Source organism: Callithrix jacchus, chromosome 10 (assembly GCF_049354715.1).
Source record: "Callithrix jacchus isolate 240 chromosome 10, calJac240_pri, whole genome shotgun sequence".
Taxonomy (NCBI): Eukaryota; Metazoa; Chordata; class Mammalia; order Primates; family Cebidae; genus Callithrix; species Callithrix jacchus.
The window spans coordinates 112,870,998-112,895,400 of NC_133511.1; the positions used below are offsets into that span (position 1 = coordinate 112,870,998).

Below are 24,403 nucleotides of genomic sequence, written 5' to 3' on the forward strand. Positions count from 1 at the left end.
CGCCATTGCACTCCAGCCTGGGTAACAAGATGGAAACTATGTCTCAAAAAAAAAAAAAGTATCCTGTGGCTGGTCCAAGTGCAGTGGTGTTTACAACTAATTGATCACAACCAGTTACAGATTTCTTTGTTCCTTCTCCACTCCCACTGCTTCACTTGACTAGTTAAAAAAAAAACAATGTATCCTGGCCATATGCGTGGCTTATGCCTGTAATCCCAGCACTGTGGAGGCCAAGGTGGGAGGATTGCTTGAATCCAGCCTGTCTGTGTAACACAGTGATATTAGTGGACCCCGACTCTACAAAATAATAACATTCAAAATAATAATGAAAGGAATCCCTAAAAACATACCAGGGCAGGAGGGTTCTAATGTTTTCTTATGTTCCTGAGTCCTGTCTAAATTGCAGAATACAAGAAAGTGAATAGTCCTCACATGTATATCATGCCTTTCACTGACATTAATACAGTCTTTTTTAACTTTATCTAGAGGATTCTATGTTTCCCATCCCCTACAACCTAGTCAGATGGAAGCTAAGCCTCTTCCTTGCATTAAAGTTTATTTACCATTTAAATGTAGTTTACCTTCTGTCCTTCTCCTGTAACTAGGTAACACCTTCCCAGCATAAATCGACAGGAACCAACATTGACTTGACACCAGGGTTGTAGCAGTTGAATATAATCCTTAAAGGCATAAAAGGTGCTTTCTGATTAGAAAATAAATGTTACTTAAGGAGATACTCATTTCCAAGTTCTTCACAGAGGATGAAAAGATAGTGTTTGAACAAATGTTATTTCCTGACATCGTTCTAGGATTAAAACCTACCCCTGTTGCATTCCTTCCTCATCCATTCCGTTTCCTTATGCAAACAGGAATCCAGTAACACACATACATGTATTTTATATCTCAGCAATTTTCCAGTTTTTGATATTTATTGGTTCAATGGCCAGATTCCAGTAAAGGATTCATATGAAAAACCACAGTATATTTGTATCACTATAAAGAAAACCTAAAGAGAGAATTTCTTAAAAAGATACTCTAGAGACTGGGCGTGGTGGTTCATGCCTGTAATCCCAGCACTTTGGGAAGCCAAGGTGGGTGGATCACTTCAGGTCAGGAGTTTGAGACCAGCCTCACCAACATGGTGAAATCCTGTCTCTACTAAAAATTCAAAAATTAGCTGGGCATGGTGGCACATGCCTGTAATCCCAGCTACTTAGGAGGCTGAGGCAGGAGAACTGCTTGAACCTGGGAGGTGGAGGTTGCAGTGAGCCAAATCGTGCCACTGCACTCCATCCTGGGCAACAGAGTAAGACTCTGTCTCAAAAAAAAAAAAAAAAAAAAAAGATACTCTAAAAAAATCATGTTAGGCAATACTGTCAAGAGAGAAATAGAGAAAAATCTCTTTAAAAATGTATTTTATTACTTTCTTTAAAAGCCTATAGAAAAAAAAAAAAGCTCATGGAACCAGGTATTCTCCCAGCCAAGTACTAACCAGGCCCAATTCTATTTAGCTTCTAAGATCAGACAAGATCAAGCAAGTTCAGGATGGTATAGAAATAGAGAACAATCTCTTTGGGGTATGTCTTTGCACAATCAAGTTTAAATTATTGTGGTTCTTTAAACTGCAGTTAACATTTACAAAGAAAAAAATTTCCAGCAATCCCACGCTTCACAAGAATGAGTAGATGTGAACGTTCAAAGGAACTCACCTGCAGTTGTACATATTGACAGTTTCCCATCAAACATTCTAGAAAGAGACAACCAGGATTGCTAGGCCATCTAGTCATTGGTTAAGGAGATTCCTTAATTTTTGTTGGCAAATCTTAAATATATACATTGAGCATCAAATTCAGAGAAGTTCACAAAATAGCTTAATTTACAAAAACAAGGTAGAGAAGGTGGCCAAGCACATGTTCTTTCATCGTCACTAAAATATAGTGAAACAGTTACATATTATACCAGAAAACCTGTCATACAACTTAGAACTCAGGTAACTATGAAGTAAACAATGTATTTCACCAGGCATGGTGGCTCACTCCTACAATCCCTGTACTTTGGGAGGGTAAGGTGGGAGAACTGCTTCAGCCCAAGAAATCAAGACCAGCCTGGGCAACATAGTAAGATTCCGGTCTCTAAAAATACATAAATTTTAAAAAGCCTGTATTTCATTCCTGGGTGTTCATTTTCAATTTCATTTGGTGTACTGCAGAACACAGTATTGGTGCCAGTGGACATCTAGCACATAACACGGTGCCTGGCATATAGAGCCATTAAAAAATATTTCTCTTTTTAAAAAAGAGAAAAAATTATACTTCTTAAAAATATATGTTGCCCAGGCTGAAGTGCAGTGGGATGATCTCAGCTCACTGCAACCTGTGCCTCCAAGGTTCAAGTGATTCTCCTGCCTCAGCCTCCTGAGTAGTTGGGACTACAGGGTCATATCACCACACCCTACTAATTTTTGTATTTTTTGTAGAGACAGGGTTTCATCATGTTGGTAAGGCTGGTCTTGAACTCCTGGCCTCAAGTGATCTGCCCGCCTTGGCCTCTCAAGGCATGAGCCACTGTGCCCAGCAAAATGAATAATGTCTCAAAACAGATCCAGGTATTACACTTTTTATTAACGTATACACTGATAAAATCTTGCTAAACTCCTGAGCAAAAAACAAAGCATGAGATAAAAATTGGAATCATATATGAAAATAAATATTACTGTCTCTTGAGGTGAGTGCTCAACCTCATTAAAATTCATTATACAGGCAGAGTAAGAGCACTGGACTGGACTATTTAGATAGAAGAGAGCTGCTTTTTTTTTTTTTTTTTTTTTTTTGAGGTGGAATCTCACTCTATCGCCCAGACTGGGGCATGGTGGAGAAATCTTGGCTCACTGCAACCTCCACCTCCTGAGTTTAAGTGATTCTCAGCCTCCTGAGTAGCTGGGATCACAGGCACAGGCCACCATCCCTAGCTAATTTTTGTATTTTTAGTAGAGACAGGGTTTTACCATGTTGGCCAGGCTGGTGTCAAACTTCTGGCCTTAACTGATAAGCCCACCTCCACTTCCGAAAGTGCTGGAATTACAGGTGTGAGCCAACATGCCTGGCCAGAAGAGAGCTTTTGACTGGCTTTTAAACAAAAGGATACAAAAGCTGCAATAAATAACTGGTAACTGCAGTAATCATTTCAGGCCAATTCAATCCAGTTTGGCTCAGAGGTGCCTTTGGCTGAGAGAAGAGGTGAGATATAATGTGTTTTCTTGCAACTTCTTGGAAGAATAACTCCACAATAGTCTGAGGACTAGATACTTAAAAAGAAAAAGTTACGACAGTCTTGTGTGGTGGTAATATGAATTTTTAATTAAAATAGTCTATCAATTCATTTTATGCCTATAACAAACAACATTTATCCCTTCAAAACAAAATGTATCATGGGTATATATCCAGTGGCAATATAAATAAAAGTGATTTGTAAACTGTGAAGTGCTACCAAAATGTAATAAAAACACCATTCATATCAAAGTTAGTCACTCTTTCACTGATCCCACAACACCTAAGTGGCTTCCCTAGAAATTCTTCAATTAGCCCCAGGATTTCAACTTTTATACCAGAACAATACAAAATAAATTCTCCAGAATAATGGTTTTCAAACATGAGGGATACTGTTGATCAAGATTACAAAAGTTAACATGAACTTAATACATTTTTAAATGATTTTGTTGAATTAATCACTGGAGCATCAAAACAGAATGGGAATGCAGCCATATATATATATACATATGTATGTACCATACACTTAACATATGCCTGATCTGGTACTACAGCTTCACAGACCCCATGCGACAATCAGAGATCTCACGTCACAGCTTACTCATGCCTTCTGAAAGCAAAGCGCTTAGCCAACCTTTCTATGGTAAAAGTGGCAGAAGACCACTTTAATGAATATGCAATAAATCCCCAGTTTAAAATCAAATGCGTACACAGTCCACTCCTTACCAAACCTATTTGCCATTAAAGCACCAGAGTCTGTCAATTCCAGTACTGATAAGTGTTGGAGATTAGACTCCCTGTGAGAAAAGGGAAAAAGACAGCTTGGTAAATTCTCCTATCCTAAACATAACTTCTATAAGCTCTTCCACTAAGAACACTGTCAATTTAATTAATGTTGCATATGAGAGCTCCACTGAAAGCACAAAGAAAATTTGAAATCATTATAAAATATTGTTGCCTATCATATCACTTAGTGACTCTTCAATGAGGAGCCAGGGCAAACAGATGGTTTATCTTATAGAAAATGTGAACCTTGGCCAAGTGTGGTGGCTCACGCCTATAATCCTGGCACTTTGCGAGGGCAAGGCAGGTGGATCACCTGAGGTTAGGAGTTCAACACCAGCTTGGCCAACATGGTGAAATGTCATCTCTATTAAAAATACAAAATATTAGCTGGGTATGGTGGTGGGTGCCTCTAATACCAGCTACTCGGGAGGCTGAGGCAGGAAAATTGTTTGAACCAGGGATGTGGAGGTTACAGTGAGCCGAGATCCCACCATTGCACTCCAGCCTGGGCAACAACAGTGAAACTCTATCTCAAAAACAAACAAACAAACAAAAAGTGAATCTTGTGATTCTTGGATTTGGCTATAAAGAAACTCAGCCTACCTAAAATAACCAGCATAATGTTTTTGTGTATGGTCTTTCCTTCCGGTTTCATCTTATTATGTTACATTCAACATGACTTATCTGTACATACAAATATATAAGTATATATATAATCTATCTGTATACATACATATATGGTCTATGGTTACAAGTAGCTCATTATTTTCATTTGTATAAGTTGCCTTCAACCTCTAACAATTAGAGCACCAAAAAGCTCTCTGAATATTAACAGCATATAATTTCAAAGTATACTGTTAAAACTCTTTTCCCCGGCCAGGCACGATGACTTATGCCTGTCATCCCAGCACTTTGGGAGGTCCAGGTGGATCACCTGAGGTCAGGAGTTCGAAACCAGCCTGGCCAATATGGTGAAACCCCATCCCTACAAAAGTACAAAAATTAGCTGAGCATGATGGCGGATGCCTGTAATCCATTTGGGAGGCTGAAGCAGAAAAATCACTTTGAACCTGGGAGGTGGAGGTTGCGGTGAGCCAAGATCGTGCCATTGCACTTTAGCCTGGGTGACAGAGAGCAAGACTGTGTCAAAAACAAAAAAACAAAAAACTGTTTCCCTGGAAGACAATGGGAAAAATAATCAAACTTGCAATATATTTTTGAAATAATTGGGATAATGAAACTCACAGTGTGTCAAATGGAACATCAGTTGCCAAGCACTCACTTCCCCACTTAATGAGGTAGTAAGATAAGAGTAGAGGAGCTGTTCTATGCAGTAGGTCTTGCTGAGCTTGAAAAAGCTGACCAGCTCCCCAAATCACCTATATATTATGGGTGGGTGGATAGGACAAGAAATAATAGCAATTAGTAACAGTAACTCTTATGGCTCAGGTGGAAGTAAAATAAAATAAATACAAAGTTTACAATACTGTAAAAGCGACATGTTTTGCATTTTATGGTAGCAAGTGGCAAAATATCTTCCCAAAAATTAAGTCTGAAAATAATCAAAAACAGCTCACCAAATAATGGAAGCTGATGGTGAAAAGAAACCAACAATGAAAAGCTTAACTTTCATTAAATCTGTGGGTTCAGAGCCAGACATGGTGGCTCACGCCTGTAATCCCAGCACTTTGGGAGGCTAAGGCAGGCGGATCACCTGAGGTCAGGAGTTTGAGACCAGTCCAAACAACATGGAGAAACCCTATCTCTACTAAAAGTACAAAATTAGCCAGGTGTGGTGGTGCATTCCTGTAATCCCAGCTACTCGAGAGGTTGAGGCAGGAGAATCGCTTGAATCTGGGAGGCAGAGATTGCAGTGAGCTGAGATTGTGCCACTGCACTCCAACCTGGGCAACAAGAGTAAAACTCTGTCTCAAAACACACACACACACACACACACACACACACACACACACACACACAAACAAACAAACAAACAAAAACTGTGGGTTCAGAATTAAAGAAGAGAGCCGGGCATGGTGGCTCATAACTGTAATTCCAGCACTTTGGGAGGCTGAGGCAGGCAGACCACTTGAGCCCAAAATTTCAAGACCAGACTAGACAACATGGTGAAACCCCATCTCTACTAAAAGTACAAACAAAAATTAGCTGGCCTGGTGGCATGTGCCTGTAGTCCCAGGTACTGTGGAGACTAATGTGGGAGGATCAACTGAGCCCAGGAAATCAAGGCTGCAGTGGGCCAAGATATAGCCACTACACTTCAGCCTGGGCACAACAGAAGTAAGATCTTGTCTCACAAAAAAAAAAAAAAAAGAATTGAAGAGACACAGGGAAATTTAAGTTCTCTCATATATTGCTGGTGTTGGGTAAAAATAGGTATGACCATTATAAGCAAATTTGGCAGTACTACCAAAAGCCTTAAAAATGTGCATAACCTACAGACCAATCAAATTCTAGTTCTTAGAACTTATCCTAGAGATATAATTAAAGATGTATAGAAAGCGGCCAGGCACTGTGGTTCACACCTGTAATCCTGGCAATTTGGGAGACTGAGGCAGGTGGATCATTTGAGGCCAGGAGTTTGAGACCAGTCTGGGCAACATGGCTAAATCTCATCTCTACTAAAAATATAAAAATTATATTTTTATATTAACTGAGTTAGGAGTTAGGAGGACCACAAAGAAAAACTTGCAGCTCAAAATTGTATTTAAGGTAAGCCTTGCACTGCAGAGAATTCTTAGGCCAGGGGAGGTGGCTCACGCCTGTAATCCCAGCACTTTGGGAAGCTGAGGTGAGTGGATCACCTGAGGTCAGGAGTTCAAACCAGCCTGGCCAAAATGGTGAAACCCCGTTTCTACAAAAAACACAAAAATTAGCTAGGTGTGATGGCACGCGCCTATAATCTCAGCTACTCAGGAGGCTAAGACAGGAGAATTGCTTGTACCCAGGAGGCGAAGGTTGCAGTGAGCTGCGATCAGGCCACGGCACACCAGCCTGGGTGACAGAGTGAGATGGCTGTCTCAAAAATAAATAAATAAATAAAATTTTTTTTAAAAAGGAAAAAAGAGAGAGAAGAAATAGAGTTTTCTTCTTCTTCTTCCATACTAAAGGGACTTTTATCACATTCATAGTTACTAGTAATACTACATTTTGGGAGCGCCAACCTGGGAAAATTTCCCACTACTACACATACAAAGGTTAAGAGTAAAGCAATCTGCTTCATATATGTTCTTTGTTTTTAAAAAATGAACTTTTGGCCGGGCGCGGTGGCTCAAGCCTGTAATCCCAGCACTTTGGGAGGCTGAGGCGGGTGGATCACGAGGTCAACAGATCGAGACCATCTTGGTCAACATGGTGAAACCCCGTCTCTACTAAAAATACAAAAAATTAGCTGGGCATGGTGGCGCATGCCTGTAATCCCAGCTGCTTGGGAGGCTGAGGCAGGAGAATTGCCTGAACCCAGGAGGCGGAGATTGTGGTGAGCCGAGATCGCGCCATTGCACTCCAGCCTGGGTAACAAGAGCGAAACTCCGTCTCAAAAAAAAAAAAAAAAAAAAAAAAAGAACTTTTAAGTTCCAGGGCACATGTGCAGGATATGCAGGTTTGTTACATAGGTAAACATGTGCCATGATGGTTTGCTGCAGAGATCAACCCATCACCTAGGTATTAAGCCCAGGATCCATTAGCTATTCTTCCTGATGTTCTCCCTCCCCACCACCTCTTCCACATATATTCTTAATCTATAATCTCACAAGGATTAAAATGCTTACTCATTGTTAATTCAAAAATATTTATAGAGCACCTCATAGAGCCAAGCTTGGGGAATAAAGCAGTGAACCAAGACAAAAGCATCTGTGCTAGTAGGGCTGACATTTTGCTGCTAAGTGCTTGTAGGCCTATATCAGGTTTTAGATTTTACAAGTTTTCCCTCAAGCAGTACTTACTGCATCTCCAAGCCTCATTAACAGCTGCTGTAAGACCAGAAGGTCTCGGCAGATTAGGAAACGAGTACTGGCGATTTTATGCACAGCTCTGCACACAATATACCCTGCTGTGCTACTACCATAGAACTGGGAAAGATTCATTCGAATATTCAAAGGCTGAGCTGTAAAGAGAAGAAAAATGGAGCTGAATATATCATTGTTTTAATCTAAGACGCACATTTGTTGCTCTGTCATTTACCTGGATCGAATCCCTTTTCCATTTCCACTTCTGTTTCATAATCCATTTCCCGTAAAAGTAGCCCAATGGCATGGACTGGGTTCCTAATCTCTTGCAGTTTACTACAAATGTCCTCCATCACATTTTCTCTATAATGACAATTACAAAATTCTTATTACTACCGAGAATACCTAAGACAAGTTCTATATGTCCTATAAGCTAAATACATTATGAAACAAGAGAACCAGATAAAGGAATGAAGATAATCACTCTGGCATACAAGATACATTCCCTCTACATAAAAAATTTCCTCTCATTTTTTTTTTTTTTCAAAAACAACACAACAAATGTGAGAGGAACACTTTTGCTTTTTAGAATTTTAAGCTCAGTTAATTGTTAAACCATATTATTTTGAGTCTATTTCCAGACTTGAAGTCATGTGTTAGATTTTCCGTTCAAAGTTGAAATATGCAGGCCGGACGTGGTGGCTCACGCCTGTAATCCGAGCACTTTGGGAGGCCAAGGCAGGTGGATCACCTGAGGTCAGGAGTTCGAAAGAAGCCTGACCAACAAGGTAAAACAGTCTCTTAAAAAAAAAAAAAAAAAGTTGAAATATCTATTTAGAATCATAGTACATCAGTTTGACTTTAAGCTACTACTTCGAACACTCTTGAATACATTAAAAACCCAACTTTGGTGCTAAACATTGCTGAATTTCCATTAGGAAGCGCACTTTACCCTAAATTCTCCTTACACATCAATAGTGATCATATCTTCCAGAATCTGCTCTGCAGCCTTTTCCGGAGACTGTACTTTATAACAACTCGTTTCCATTGTAACTGACATATCCATAGTTACTGACTCGCCAATCAGCCGCAGGCATTTTATAAGACATAAGACATCCCGAGCGATATCCACATCTACAAATAAGAGAAAGTTAACATTCATGTCTTAAGCCAATGACAATCTACTGATTGATAATACATTAAAATGTTTGTAATTAAATGACAAGAAATCTAAGGTCTCAGAGATGCTTAGGTCTCTTAGGTGTTCATTAAAATATTTGTGGGGTGGTAAAGTGATCAAGGCACGTCATTGTAGCAATCAATATTTTTTGTGTCTGTGTGAAATGAAGCATTAGGTTTATATAGAAAGAAGATTAAGTATGGACATAACAATTACTATTACCGTCAGATATGGTTGTCTCATCTTCTGTCAAAAGGTTTTCATAAGGCAGGAGATACAAATGATCCACTAAGGAGGAGGAAATAAGGAAAGACAGGTACCCCTAGAAATACAAATTTTCCAGTTACATTTTTTTCAGTAAATTTTTAAAGGTATAAAATAATCGAGATGTGCATCTTATCATGAGGAAACACAAGACAACCCAAGTTGAAATACACTCTATAAAACAATGGGTGTAGTCTTGGCTGGGCACAGTGGCTCACACCTGTAATTCTGTACTTTGGGAGGCCAAGGTGAGAGAATCACTTGAGCCCAGGAGTTCAAGACCAGCCTGGGTATCATGATGAAACCCCATCTCTTAAAAAAAAAAAATTAGTCAAGTGTGGTGGCACGCAGCTTTAGTCCTAGCTACTTGGGAAGTCGGGGTGGGAGGATCACTTGAGCCTGGGAGGTTGAGGCTGCTGTGAGTCTTAAGAGTGCTACTGCACTCCAGCCTGGGTGACACAGGGAGACCCAGCCTCAAAAAACAAACAAATGAACAAACAAAACAAGTGTAGTCTTCAAATAATGTTATTCTCATGAATGACAAATGCTGCTAACAGTTTGAGATTAAGCTAAAGAGACATAATAACTAAATATATATAAGATATTAGATTGGATCCTGCACTTTGGGAGGCTGAGGTGGGTGGATCACCTGAGGCCAGGAGTTTGAGACCAGGCTGGCCAACACGATGAAACTCCGTCTCTACTAAAACTACAAAATTAGCCAGATGTGGTGGTGTACCTGTAATCCCAGCTACTCTGGAGGCTCAGGCAGAAGAACTGCTTGAACTCAGGAGGTGGAGGTTGCAGTGAGCCAAGAGGTTGCTTGAACTTAGGAGGCTGAGGTTGCAGTGGGCAACAGAGTAAGACACGGTCAAAAAAAAAAAAAGCCAGGTGTGTTGGCTCATGCCTGAAATTCCAGCACTTTGGGAGGCAAAGGCAGGTAGATCATGAGGTCAGGAGTTCGAGACCAGCCTAGCCAACATGGTGAAACCCTGTCTTTATTAAAAATACAAAAATTAGCTGGGCGTGGTGGTGTGTACCTCTAATCCCAGCTACTCGAGAGGCTGAGGCAGGAGAATTGCTTAAACCTGGGAGGTGGAGGTTGCAGTGAGCCAAGATCGTGCAACTGCACTCCAAACTGGGCGACAGAGCAAGACTCTGTCTCAGGGGGGAAAAAAAAAAAAAAGATTGAATCTTGGATCAGGAAGAAAAGATATGGGCACAACTGGCAAAATTCTTAATATAAACTATATATTGGCCGGGCGTGGTGGCTCACGCCTATAATCCCAGCACTTTGGGGGGCCGAGGCGGGTGGATCATGAGGTCAAGAGATCGAGACCATCCTGGTCAACAAGGTGAAACCCCGCCTCCATTAAAAATACAAAAATTAGCTGAGCATGGTGGTACGCGCCTGTAGTCCCAGCTACTCGGGAGGCTGAGGCAGGAGAATTGCTTGAACCCAGGAGGTGGAGGTTGCAGTGAGCTGAGATCGAGCCATTGCACTCCAGTCTGGGTAACAACAGCGAAACTCCGTCTCAAAAAATAAATACATAAATAAATAAACAAACTATACATTATATTTGGCAAAATCTGAATATAAACTGTATAGTATTATGTCAATAACCTGACTTTTAAATTGAGCTGTGGTTATTTAATATCCTTGTTCTTAGATATATGCTGAAACATTTAAGGATAAAGGAGTATGAGATCTACAACTAACTTTTCTGTAGTTCAGGAAAAAAATATGTTTAGAGAATGACGAAAAGCAAATGGAAGTGAACAAATGAATTCAGGTGAAGGGTATATAGGAATTCTTTGTGCTATTCCTGTAACTCTTAAGTTGGAAATTGGTTCAATATAAAAAGTAAATAAAATAAATGCAAAAAAAAGTATAGATAATAACAGAATACTATTCAAATGAATGAATTACAATTTTAGGGAAAAAAATTACAAATGCAAGTCCTAAAAGTTAACCACAACATTCACCAGACTAACATTCTGCAAGAGCCACTCAATTTTTTTTCTGAAGGCATCTTGTTAGAATACCCGCTGAACTGTCTAAAGAAGTTCTCTCTATGCTTCAGCTCCCTTACTTTTTTCAGCAGGCACACCATGTTTGTGTGTGGATTCAAATGTATGGCAAGAGGATGAGAGAGGGCTTCTTGATACTGAAGACAACAGGCAAAGAACTTGCACCAGAATTCTTGTTGTAAATTTCGAAACTCCTCCCGGGAGACTTCATACTCTGTTACACTTCCTTGAAGCTGGCAAAGAAGAAATGAAATAAATTAAACTCTTGATGCCACTCAGGATCTTTGTCCACAAAAAATATAGTTGTCCAATATCATTATACTAAGCTACAGCCAAATGAATATTCCTTATGTATTATAAAGGCCATAGACTATCCAAATGTATATCTAATTCTCTAGTTAAAAGGTTTGAACATTTATACTTCCAATGAACAAGGTCAAGTGAAGAATTCCAATAATTCTTCAGTACCAATCTGCCCTATATCAAGATGGAAGGAATTCTTATTCTTTCTCTACCCAAACCTCACCTCACTTTCAACAGCTAAAGTAACTTCTTTTTTCAGTTCACTCCAGGAAAGATCCAAATTCCTCTCAGTTCCTCGGCAGAAAATCTAACATTAAAAGACACACTTTAGACTTCTATATAACAGCCAAAACTGAATGAAGAATATTTCAGTTTAGAAGACATGGAGGCAATGTAAAACTGTAAAACAGAGATGTGGCATACGTGGAACACTCATCACCTGACAGAAAGTTAAGAAACTGGGTGTATTTAGTCTGGAGAAAGATGACCTGGAAAGATTCTTAAAATACCTGAAGGGTTGATTTATAGAAGAGAGACATGTTCTATAAACTTCCAAAAGAAAGAAGCCACCAAAAGGATGCAGGCTTCCTTTTAAATGGCACAGTTAGGGAGTAATAACTCCAGTGAGAAACTAGTCACTGGAGGTAGAGACAATTAAAAGTTGAATATCTATCAGAAAAACCTCAGAAGGCATTTCTGTTTTGTGTGAGAGGTCAGACTAGAAGATTCCAATATACCTTTCAATTATATGAATTACTGTATTTTAAATCCACTCACAAAACTAAGTAGCAGTTTAAAGAAGCCCGTGGAAGCTGGGTGCGGTGGTGCACGCCCATAATCCCAGCACTTTGCCGGCCGAGGCAGATGGATTACTTAAGGCAAGGAGTTTGAAACCTGCGTGCTTAACATGGTGAAACCCCTGCCTACTGAAAGTACAAAAGTTAGCTAGGCATGGTGGCACGTGCCTGTAACCCCAACTACTCAGGAGGTTGAGGCAGGAGAATTGCTTGAATCCGGAAGGCAGAGATTGCAGCAAGCCAAGATTGTGCCACTGAAATCCAGCCTGGGCAAAAGAGCGAGACTCTGCCTCAAAAAAAAAAAAAAGGTCTGTGCAACTTTTTAACTTTTTTGTTGCTGTTTTAGTAAAGAAGGGAATCTTGCCATGTTACCCAGCCTGGTCTTGAACTTCTGAGCTCAAGCAATCTGCCCACCTTAGCCTCCCAAAGTGCTGAGATTACAGGCGTGAGCCGCTGCACCTGGCCAAAAGCCTTTGCAACCTTAAAAAAATCCTTTCTTGTTTAGTTTTGTTTTAAAAAAACAGGGTCTCACTCTGCTTCCCAGGCTGGAATGCAGTGGCATGATCAAGGCTTACTGTACCCTGTACCTCCTGGGCTAAAGCAGTCTTCCCACCTAGGCCTTCTGAGTAGCTGGGACCACAGGTACATGTCACCACACCTGGCTATTTTTCTTTCTTTCTTTTTTTTTTTAGAGATGGGATCTCCCTATGTTGCGCAGGCTGCTCTCAAATTCCTGGGCTCAAGTAATCTTCCTGCTTCAGCCTCCCAATATTTTTGGATTACAGGTGTGAGTCACCATTATTGGCCAAATAATCCTTTTGTAAAGCACTGGGCTTCTCTTATAATATGGCTCTGAAGTTAGAGTTTTCTTGAATCAGAACCAAGTCAGACCTTCACTGTCCTAACAAAAATGTTAAAACAGTATAATCGAAACTAAATGAGAAACCACTTTAAATTTTTCTCAAGTACAGAGATTATATGCAGTATAGTGTGGTATCTTTCCAATACTGTAGGCACAGGTTTCATTTTATACCTCTGGCATGACTCACTGATTATTGGGAAAGTGGTCCCTCCTCCTACCCTCTACCTCTTCACCAGGAATATATAACATTTAATGGAAAGAACATTAAAAGAATTATAAAAGTATTTACAAACTCACACATACGTATAAATACAGAAGTATGCTCAGTGTTTAATATACGTAAAATCTTGATAATTATTAATTATATAGTATGGTAATAAAATAAGAAATAGTCTTAAATAAACAGTAAATTTTTTTTTTTTTTTGGCTGACCTGTAAAGCCTTACATAAAGCTTCATTTGTGAATTGTCCTGGTGTAAAAAGACTCTGCAGATATACCTCCTGTTAGAACATTAAAACAAAAGTTACTATCGTCCTAAACAAAATTTGGAATCCAACACGTAACACCAAAGTTTGAGTTTCTATGATATGAACATGGCCATTTTGCCCTTCTATATTTGGGCAATAACAGTTACATGTTTTCACACGGAAAGTGAAGACTGCAATGTCTTTGAGTCAGTTGGAGGTACTACACTGAAAATGGTGTGCTCCTCATGGAGAGCTTCGTTGGGTTCCAGCAGAAAAGAGCTTTGTCAAATGCCAATCTTAAATGGAAGAAGCAAATCTAGTTTATTGGCGATATATTGGTAAGAGAACAAGTAAAGGAAGCTGGTTTCTACACCATCTACCACAGTATTCATTTATGGCTCACATGGAAAAGAAATGGAACCAGTAATAATAGATATTATATACAAACAATACAAAACAAAATAAATAGCAATAAACTCTCACAAGTAGGGAAATGAAGTAGAGAGAATAACATGGAAAATCTCACACTGCCTAATGATTTTGACCAACTCTCTCTGTAGAAAAAAAAAAAGCTCAAGGTAAATCATAACCTTATACAACACTTGACCATTTACTTACTCTGGGGTCTTGATCATCTCTGATGATAATCTCTTCCTCTGGCAGAGGCTGCATAAAAACTGGATTCCACTGACCTGCAACATTACTAGAGACAAAGGAAGTCCACCAGTTTATACAGAAATGAACAATAAAAATGAAACACATGCCGTTGGCAATATCTGGGATGGGGGGGCATCACTGAATCCCTGCAATGATCAGTATTATTAAAAACATTTTTTTTTTTTGAGACAGAGTCTTGTTCTGTCACCCAGGCTTGAGTGCAGTGGCGCAGTCTTGGCTCACTGCAACCTCCACCTCCTGGGTTCAAGTGATTCTCCTGCCTCAGCCTTTCAAGTAGCTGGGATTACAGGCACTGGCCACAACACCTGGCTAATTTTGTCTTTTTAGTAAAGACAGGGTTTCAACCATGTTGGCCAGGCTGGTCTTGAACTCCTGACCTCATGATCCGCCCACCTTGGCCTCCCAAAACGCTAGGATTACAGGTGTGAGCCACTGTGCCTGGCCTTTTTTTTTTTTTTTTTTTTTAAATTATTATATTTATTTATTTATTTATTTGAGACACAGTCACACTCTGTCGCCCAGGCTGGAGTGCAGTGGTGCATCTTGGTTCACTGCAACCTCCACCTCCTAGGTTCTGGGTTCAAGTGATTCTCATGCCACAGCCTCACTTCCTGAGTAGCTGGGATTACAGGCATCTGCCATCAGGCCCAGCTATTTTTTTTTATTAGTAGAGACAGAATTTCACCATGTTGCCCAGTCTGGGCTCAAACTCCTGAGCTTAAGTGATCGGCCCGCCTTGGCCTTTCAAAGTGTTAGATTACAGGCATGAGCCATGGTGCCCAGCCTCTTGTCTTCTTGGCATAAAATTGCTTGGGATGAGGTAGGATGACAGAATGAAGTAACCCATACTGTTCAAAGTTGATGTATTTCACAACTGTTTGGTTCTCAGCATCATGCCACAGGGCCCAGATATCCGTGGAAGTTAAGGCGAAGTCAATCAGTGTCTCCTAGGAGGAAATGTGGGGAAAAAAAGGGATAAAATAAGAAAGAAAGTAGTAATTCATGGTGACTTACATTTTCATCAGTAGAAGAGGTAAATGCATGAAAAGAAAACATTGTACCACGTGAATTTGGTTTAGTCCAAATGAAATTTTGTTTCATATATCATGAAATAGTCCATTTTAAGACTACAGTCCCATGATACTATAACAGAGTTAGCCAGTACTTCTTTTTCTTGTATTCATGTGATATGCAAAGGATCAATCAACTTACCTGAGAAGTGAATAGTGAAGAAATGTGATCTAGACTATAGCGGTTACTCTCAGTGCTCACCAACTGGAAAATGCAGAACTGTTAAAATATGAGATGATAATTTATTATCTGAAATATCAACTTGTTGCTTTTTGAAGCACGGGCTATTAGCATTCAAGAACCTTTAAAAAATTTTTTTTTTCTTTTTCTCCCACACAGGCCAGGTAGAACCACTTTATTTTAATGTAAAATACACATAACATCAAATTTTACCATCTTAACTATTTTTAGCAGTGTTAAGTATATTCACATTGTTGTACAATCAATCTCTAGGATGCTTTTCATCTTCACCTGGCATAACTGAAATTCTACATTCATTAAATAATTCCCCATTTCCCTTCACTCCCAGCCCCAATAACCTCCACTTTACTTTCTATCTCTATAAATTTGACTACTCTAGGTACTTCATATAAGTAGAATCATGTAATATTTGTCTCTTTGTGATTGATTTATGACTTTAGCATAATGCCTTCAAGGTTTGCCTATTTAGTTGCATGTGTCAACATTTCCTTCCTTTTAAAAACTGAAATATTCAACTGTACATACATGCAACATTTTGTTTACCTATTCATTGTGGATGGACATTTGGGTTGGTTTAACTTTTGGCCTATTGTGAATAGTGCTACCATGTATATGGTTGTACAAATATATGTTTGAGACCCAGCTTTAAATTCTTTTGGGAATGTATACACAAAAGTGGAATTTCTGGATCATATGATAACTCTATGTTTAATTTTTTGAGGAACCACTATATTGTTTTCCATAATGGCTGTAGCATTTTACATTCCCACTAGCAATGCACAAGAGTTCTAATTTCTCAACAACGACAAAACAGTTCTAATTGCTCCATATCCTCGCCAAGACACACATTTATTTTTTTTTCATTCATTCATTTATTCAAATTGTAGATATTCTAATAGGTGTGAGGTGATTATCTCACTGTGGTAAAAGACTTATTCATATTTGTTTTTATTTTTAGAAACAGGACTTACTCTGTCACCCAAGCTGGAGTAGAGTGACATGATCGTAGCTCAATGTTAACCTCCAACTCCTGGACTCAAGCTATCTTCCTATCTTAGCCTCCCAAATAGCTAGTAATGCAGGCACGTGCTACTCCACCCAGCTAATTCTATTATTATTATTATTATTTTTGTAGTGATGGAATCTTACTATGTTGCCCGAGTTAGTCACAAACTCCTGGTATCAAGTGATCCTTCTGCCTTGGCCTCCCAAACTGCTGGGACTCTAAGAGTGTGCTACAGTACCTGGCTTGATGAATATTATAAATAACTTTTTTTTTTTTTTTTTGGAGATGAGTCTCACTCTGCTGCCCGGGCTGGAGTGCTGTGATCTTGGCTTACTGTAACCTCTACCTCATGGATTCAAGCAATTCTCCTGCCTCAGTCTCCCAAGTAGCTGGGATTATAGGTCCCTACCACCATCCTGGCTAATTTTTGTATTTTTAATAGAGACGGGGTTTCACCATGTTAACCAGGCTGATCTCAAACTCCTGACCTCAGGAGATTCGTCCACTTCGGCCTTCCAAAGTGTGGGGATTATAGGCATGAGCCACTAAGCCCAGCCTAAATAACTGTTTTGATAAAGAAAATTTACTGTAAATTGATAGAGTGATGACCCTTTACTTATATGCAACTGTTCATAAAGAAGTATTAACGAAAAAAAGTTGCAAAATTCCCTTTGGAGAAAAAAAGTAGTGCATGAAATATAAAAAAAAATACGTAGTGCTTATATCCATTCTACCCTGAACCTATGTTTTACAACCTACAGATCTCAATCCATTAGTGGAACATAAAATCAATTTAGCAGGTCTCAAACAACATTAAACAAACAAAAATCAACAGCCCAGGCAGGGCTCAAATTCTTGAACTCAAATGACTCTCTTGCATCAGCCTCCTGAGTAGCTAAAACTATACGTGTGCACCAGCATGCCCAGCCGAAGATCAGTTTTTTTGAAGCAAAAAGAAAAAAAAATACTACAGGTTCACTATAATCTGATTAGACTAGCACTGTTACATAGCTGTCAAAAAAGTTATTCTGATTTTTGGCTTCAATGAAGAATCATAATGCTCAAAACAAAGGAAGTAATAGTTCTGCTCAATTTGACACACTCCTGAACATTCAATTCCAGATCTGACCTTTAAGAGCAGTAGTTCTCAAAATGTGGTCCGCAGATTCCTAGAGGTCCCTGAGATCATGTGAGGGGGTCAATGATGTCAAAACCCTTTTCTTTCTTTTTTTTTTTTAATTTTAAGATGGAGTTGCACTCTTGTTGCCCAGGCTGGAGTACAATGGCACCATCTTGGCTCACTGCAACCTGTACCCTATGGGTTCAAGCAATTCTCCTGCCTCTGCCTCCCAAGTAGCTAGGATTACAGGCACCTGCCACCACGCCCGGCTAATTTTTGTATTTCTAGTAGAGTCGGGGTTTCACAGTGTTGGCCAGGTTGGTCTCAAACTCCTGACCTCAGGTGATCTGTCTGCCTTGGCCTTCCAAAGTGTTAGGATTACAGGCAGCCACCGCACCTGGCCCAAACCCTTTTCATAATAATACCACATTATTTGCCTTTTTCATTTTGTTGATATTTGCATCAATGATGCAAGACCAACGGTGGATAAAATTACTGGTGTCTTTACATGGATGAAGGCAGTGGGACCAAACTGAGCACCGTTTCATGAGAAAAACACTCAAGAAACTAGGAATAAAGGGGAAACTCTTCAACACAATAAAGGATGCTTGTGAAAAATTCAGGTTGGGCGCTATGGTTCGGGCCAGTATTCCCAAAGCATGCTGGGAGGCCAAGGTGGGTAGTAGATTGTTTGAGCCCAGGAGTTTGAGACCAGCCTGGGTAACATGGCAAAACCCCGTCTCTACCAGAAATGCAAAAAAATTAGCCACGACTGGTGGCATGCACCTGTGGTCCCAGCTACTTGGGAGGCTGATGTGGGAGGATCACTTGAGCCTGAGAGGTGGAGGTTGCAATGAGCTGAGATTATACCACTACACTCCAACTTGGGTGACAGAGTGAGACACTGTTTCAAAAAAATTCATAGCCCACTCTTGCATCACAATAAAAAAAGAAAAATTCACAGCTAGCATTATACTCAATGGTGAAACACTGACAACTTCCCCCTTAGTAATAAAAATCAGAAACTAGACAAAGACATACAGCATGATCAACATGGTGAAACCCTGTCTCTACCAAAAAACAGTAACAATACAAAAATTAGCTGGGCATGGTGGCAAGTGCCCAGAGTCCCAGCTACTCAGGAGGCTGAGGTGGGAGAATCACTTGAACTAGGAAGTTGCAATGAGCTGAGATTGCACTACTGCGCTCCAGCCTAAGTGACAGAGTGAAACCTTGTTTCAAAAAAAAAAAGATGTCGGTTCTTGCCACTCTTTTCAACATTGTGCTGGAGGATCTAGCCAGGAAAATTAGTACCCATCTCCCTCCAGGGGGAAAAAAAACCCACAAGAAAGAAGGAAAAGAAAAGAAAGAAAAGGCATCTAGATTAGAAAGGAAGTAATAAAACTAACTTTTTTTAAAAAGAGGGTTTCACTGTTGCCCAGGTTGAAGTACAGCGAGGCAATCAGGATCACTGCAACCTCAACCAGGCTCAAGCAATCCTCCCATCTCAGCCTCTCAAGTAGCTGGGACTATGGGAAGGAGCCACTACTACAATCAGCTAATTTTTGCTGTTTTTTAGAGACAGGGTTTCACTTTGTTGCCCAGGCTGGTTGCTGATCTCGGCTCACCGCAACCTCCGCCTCCTGGGTTCAAGCAATTCTCCTGCCTCAGTCTCCCGAGTAGCTGGGACTACAGGTGTGTGCCACCATGCCCAGCTAATTTTTGTATTTTTAGTACAGACGGGGTTTCACCATGTTGACCAGGATGGTCTCGATCTCTTGACCTCGTGATCCACCTGCCTCGGTCTCCCAAAGTTCTGGGATTACAGGCGTGAGCCACCGTGCCTGGCAAGACTCTGTCTTAAAAAAAAAAAAAAAAAAAAAAGAGCAACAAAAGAAAAAATAATTAAAAACTTGTGCTTCATAGGACAACATCAAGAAAGTGAAAAGACAACTTACATGGTGGAAGATACTACCTGTAAATCATAAATCTGATTAGAGATTTAGATCCAGAATAATATAGTTACATACTATATGATGATGCTCTGGTATATGGACCACATATCCAATGGTGGCCCCATAAAATTAAGATTATAATATCATTTTTTTTTTTGAGACATAGTCTTGCCAGAATGGAGGAGTACAGTGTCGCGATCTTGGTTCATTGCAACCTCTGCCTCTGGGGTTCTTGTGCCTCAGCCTAGCGAGTAGCTGGAATTACAGGCACATGCCACCATACCTGGCTAATTTTTTGCATTTTTAATAGAGATGGTGTTTTGCTATCCCGGCCAGGCTGTTCTCAAATTCCTGGCCTCAAATGATCCGCCCACCTCAGCCTCCCAGGGTGCTAGGATTACAGGCGTGAGCCACTGTGCCCAGCCTGTTTACAGAATTCTTACAATTCAATGACAAAAAAGACAAATAAACCAATTAAAAAATGGGCAAATGAGAAGACTGAAACTGGGCCCCTTCCTTACATGTAAAAAAATCAACTCAAGATGGATTTTAAAGACTTAAATGTAAAACCCAACACTATAAAAACCTTGGAAAACAACTGTAGGCAATACCATCTTGAACATATGAAGAAGCAAAGATTTAATGACAAAGACACCAAAAGCGATTCAACAAAAGCAAAAATTGACAAGTGGGATCTAATTAAACTTAAAAGCTTCTGCACAGCAAAAGAAACTATCAAAAGAGTAAACAGACAACCCACAGAATGGGAGAAAATATTTGCAAACTATGCATTGACAAGGGTCTGATATCCAACATCTATATGAAACTTAAACATACAAAAGAAAAGCAAACAACCCCATTAAAAAGTGGGCAAAAGGCATGAACAGACACTTTTCAAAAGAAGATGCATGCAGCTAACAAGCATATGAAAAAAGTTCAGATCACTGGTCATTAGAGAAATGCAAATCAAAACCACAATGAGCTACCATCTCACACCAGTCAGAATTGCTATTAAAAAGTCAAAAAATAACAGATGCTGGCAAGGTTGCAGAGAAAAGGGAACCACTGGTGGGAGTGTAAATTAGTTCAACCATTGTGGAAAGCAGTGTGGCAATTCCTCAAAGAACTAAAAACAGACTACCATTCAACTCAGCAATCCCATTAAAGGGTATATAACATGAAGGAATACAAACCATAAAGACACATGCACATGAATGTTCATTGCAGCACTATTCATAATAGCAAAGACATAGAATCAACTTAAATGCCCATCAACGACAGACTGGATAAAGAAAATGTGGTACATATACATCATGGAATACATGCAGCCACAAAAAGAACAAGATCATGTCTTTTGTGGAAACACAGATGGAGGTGGAGGCCATTATCCTCAGCAAAACAATGCAGGAACAGAAAACCAAACACCACATGTTCTCATTTATAAATGGGAGCTAAATGATGAGAACTTATGAACACTGAGAAGAAAACAACAGAGATCAGGGTCTAATTGAGGGTGGAGGTTGGGAGAAGGGAGAGTAGCAGAAAAGGTAGCTATTGGGTACTGGGCTTAATTCCCGAATGATGTAATAATCTGTACAACAGAGCCCCATGACATGAGTGTCAGGTCTCCATATGCAAGCCTGGAGCCTGAAAGTCTGAAGTCCTGCTTGCCTCAGCTGACGTCTCCCACTCCCTACCTGCGTTCGCCATTGTCCCTAATCGCCCAGCCCAGTGAAGCTTCCCTGGACAAGCCCCTCACCCAACCCTGCCATCTTAACTGTTCTTATGATAATGTAAACACCTCTCACCCAACCCTGCCACTGTAACTGAACTTACTCTGCAACACTCCCGCCCTCCCCCACAGAAAACTACTCAAACCTATAAAACCAACTCCTATCCCACCTTAGCCCTTTTCTGCCTTAGCCCATCTGCACCCAGGTGAATAAAAAGCCATGTTGCTCACATAAAGCCTGTTTGGAAGGTCTCTTCATTCAAAAAACTAGTTTTTTCAACAATGAATTCACCTATATGACAAAGCTTGACATGTACCCCGAACCTAAAAAAAAGGGCAGTTGGGCACACTGGCTCATGCCTGTAATCCCAGCACTTTGGGAGGCTGAAGGGGCGGATTACCTGAGGTCAGGAGTTTGAGACCAGCCTGGCCAGCATAGCAAAACCCCAGCTCTACTAAAAAAATACAAAAAGTTAAGCCAGGCATGGTGGCATGTGTCTGTAATCCCAGCTATCTGCAGTAGGAGAACTCCTTGAACCCAGGAGGCAGATGTTGCAGTGAGCTGAGATTGCGCCACTGTACTCCAGCCTGAGCAACAGAGCAAGACTCCATGTCAAAAAAAAAAAAAAAAAAAAAGGGAAAGCTGAGTCGGAATTTCTGATGTTACAGAAGGTTAAAAAAAAAAAAAAGAAAAGCTTGCTTGCAAAGTTGGCAGTGTTCCCATGGTTCCCTAACTGATAAGGATGGTTTACTGTGTCTAGACTGCTTGCATAAACAATGCAGTTTATGTGGAACATTTGCTTTCTTTTCAGGAGCCTGGAAATTTGGTACATGCTAGGCAGAGGGTCCCTATATGACCAGCCCCCAATAAAAATCTTGGGCACTGAGCCTCTAGCAAGCTTTCCTGGGAGACAACACCTTATACATGTCATCACAGTTCAGTGCTGGAAGAATTAAGCATGTCCTATGAGATTCTACCAGGAGAGGACTCTTAGACGCTTGTGTCTGGCCTCAGACTTTACTCCGTGTGCCTTTTCCCTTTGCTGACTTTCCTTTGTATCTTCTCACTGTAATAAATCTTAGCTGTCAGCACAACTACATACTGAGCCTTATGAGTCCTTTCAGAGTATTACTGGATGTGGAGGTGAGGTGGTCTTGGGGACTACCCCCCAAAACAGTAATTTAGATACTGCATAATAAAATGTGTCAACCCACATCCAGCCAGTTTTAATTTCTAAGTTTAATATCCACAGATAAAACCCACATAAATAAAAGCTCTTTGCAGTTCTCAGTAATTTTTAAGTGTAATAGGGTTCTGAGGCCAAAAGTTTGAGAACCACTATTTTAGTGTGACAAACTAATTGACATGTTGAGGAGAGTGATCAACAGGATGTTATATGAATAACATGGAACGAACTAAGGAAGTCGGAGTAGAGTCAATTCTCCTACCACCCACAGCCTACACACAGAGAAGAGTGTACTTAGGGCAGATGGACAGGTGTGTTCAAATAGTTCAAGGGTTGTCCCCCAGAAGAGAGAATAGACTAATTATATGCAATCAAGATAAATGTCTTCATAGCATGATACCTTTGGGCCATAATATTAGGAAAAAAAACCGCAAGAATGAGCTCCTCCTCTTCCCTTCCATTCTGTCCCTGAGCAATCCAGTCCAAAACCCAATAGGTACCTAAAGCAAAGTAGCTATCTTTGCTGGCCAGAAGGTAGGGGTCTGGGACCTGGGGGCTGGGGTTTGGCACAGGGAGTCAGTCTGAACAGGCTGAAGGGAACATCAGCACAGGCACGTCCCAGCACAGAAGTGAGAACACTGGCGATTGGGAAGGGCATGCATGCAGAGGGGATGTAGCCAAGTGCGATGAAGCAGGAGTCTAAGGACCTGAGCAGAGTGTCCACATTTAGGACCACCTGGCTTGGGGTGGAGGAGTAGGAACAGTTTGAGAGGGCTTCCACATGTACAGAAAGCTTGGTGCAGGATGGAAACTCAGGTTGGGTGAGGAGGAGGTCCATTGCATGGGGGCAGTCTGGTGGTCTCAGGGCCCAAACAGGAATACATACAGCCACAAAAAAGAACCAGATCATGTCTTTTGTGGAAACATGGATGGAGGTGGAGGCCATTATCCTCCACCTCCACATTAAGGAGGGCATCCACATTAAAGGAGCAATGTGGAGTGAGCTATGAGAGCCCAACAGAAGTGAAAAGGGCATCCAGGAAGGGCAGTGACCTAGCACGGGGACTCAGTGGGGGAATCAGAGCTTCTGCACAGTAAGGGAGACAGATCCTACCTCACTGGGCTATTAGGATTAAATGGATAATATGCATAATGTGTATGAGCCCAGAATAAGCACAATCCAAGTGTTTGCTATTATTAATGTCCATAAAGGGCCTGGCACAACACCAAGCACACAATACCCAACAAATGGCAGTTTATTATATGATTACCCTATCACCTCACAGTCTACACATCTCATCTACATACAGCAGCTACCGTCTGGATGATGAGCAAATTTATTTAGAAAAATTAACCACTTAACACCTACATCCCTTTCAGGAATTCTGTTTTTTCACCTAGACTTCCTAATTTGCTCTTCTTGTTTAGTTTGGTAAACTTTTCTTTTCATATTGCCTTAAACTCTCTACTTCCTTTCATACTGACCCCTTCTTTAAGGTCTTCTAATTCACATAGTAACATAAAACCCAAC

The 24,403-nt window shown here is 40.4% G+C and overlaps 1 protein-coding gene across 2 annotated transcripts in view; it reads right to left on the reverse strand.

Moving 5' to 3' along the window:
• NUP160 (nucleoporin 160) overlaps positions 1-24,403 on the reverse strand; it is a 64,401-nt gene that overhangs the window by 26,609 nt on the left and 13,389 nt on the right. For both annotated transcript variants that reach the window (XM_002755248.7, XM_035262700.3), the window contains 15 exons: positions 15,813-15,890; positions 15,450-15,547; positions 14,541-14,625; positions 13,887-13,955; positions 12,019-12,102; positions 11,555-11,725; positions 9,420-9,519; positions 8,986-9,151; positions 8,253-8,380; positions 8,015-8,175; positions 5,298-5,431; positions 3,993-4,063; positions 3,145-3,304; positions 1,710-1,779; positions 582-680 (listed from right to left, as the gene is read on the reverse strand). In XM_002755248.7, coding sequence (XP_002755294.4) covers positions 582-680; positions 1,710-1,779; positions 3,145-3,304; positions 3,993-4,063; positions 5,298-5,431; positions 8,015-8,175; positions 8,253-8,380; positions 8,986-9,151; positions 9,420-9,519; positions 11,555-11,725; positions 12,019-12,102; positions 13,887-13,955; positions 14,541-14,625; positions 15,450-15,547; positions 15,813-15,890 — 1,674 coding nt within the window. The remainder of the gene's footprint in view (positions 1-581; positions 681-1,709; positions 1,780-3,144; positions 3,305-3,992; positions 4,064-5,297; positions 5,432-8,014; positions 8,176-8,252; positions 8,381-8,985; positions 9,152-9,419; positions 9,520-11,554; positions 11,726-12,018; positions 12,103-13,886; positions 13,956-14,540; positions 14,626-15,449; positions 15,548-15,812; positions 15,891-24,403) is intronic.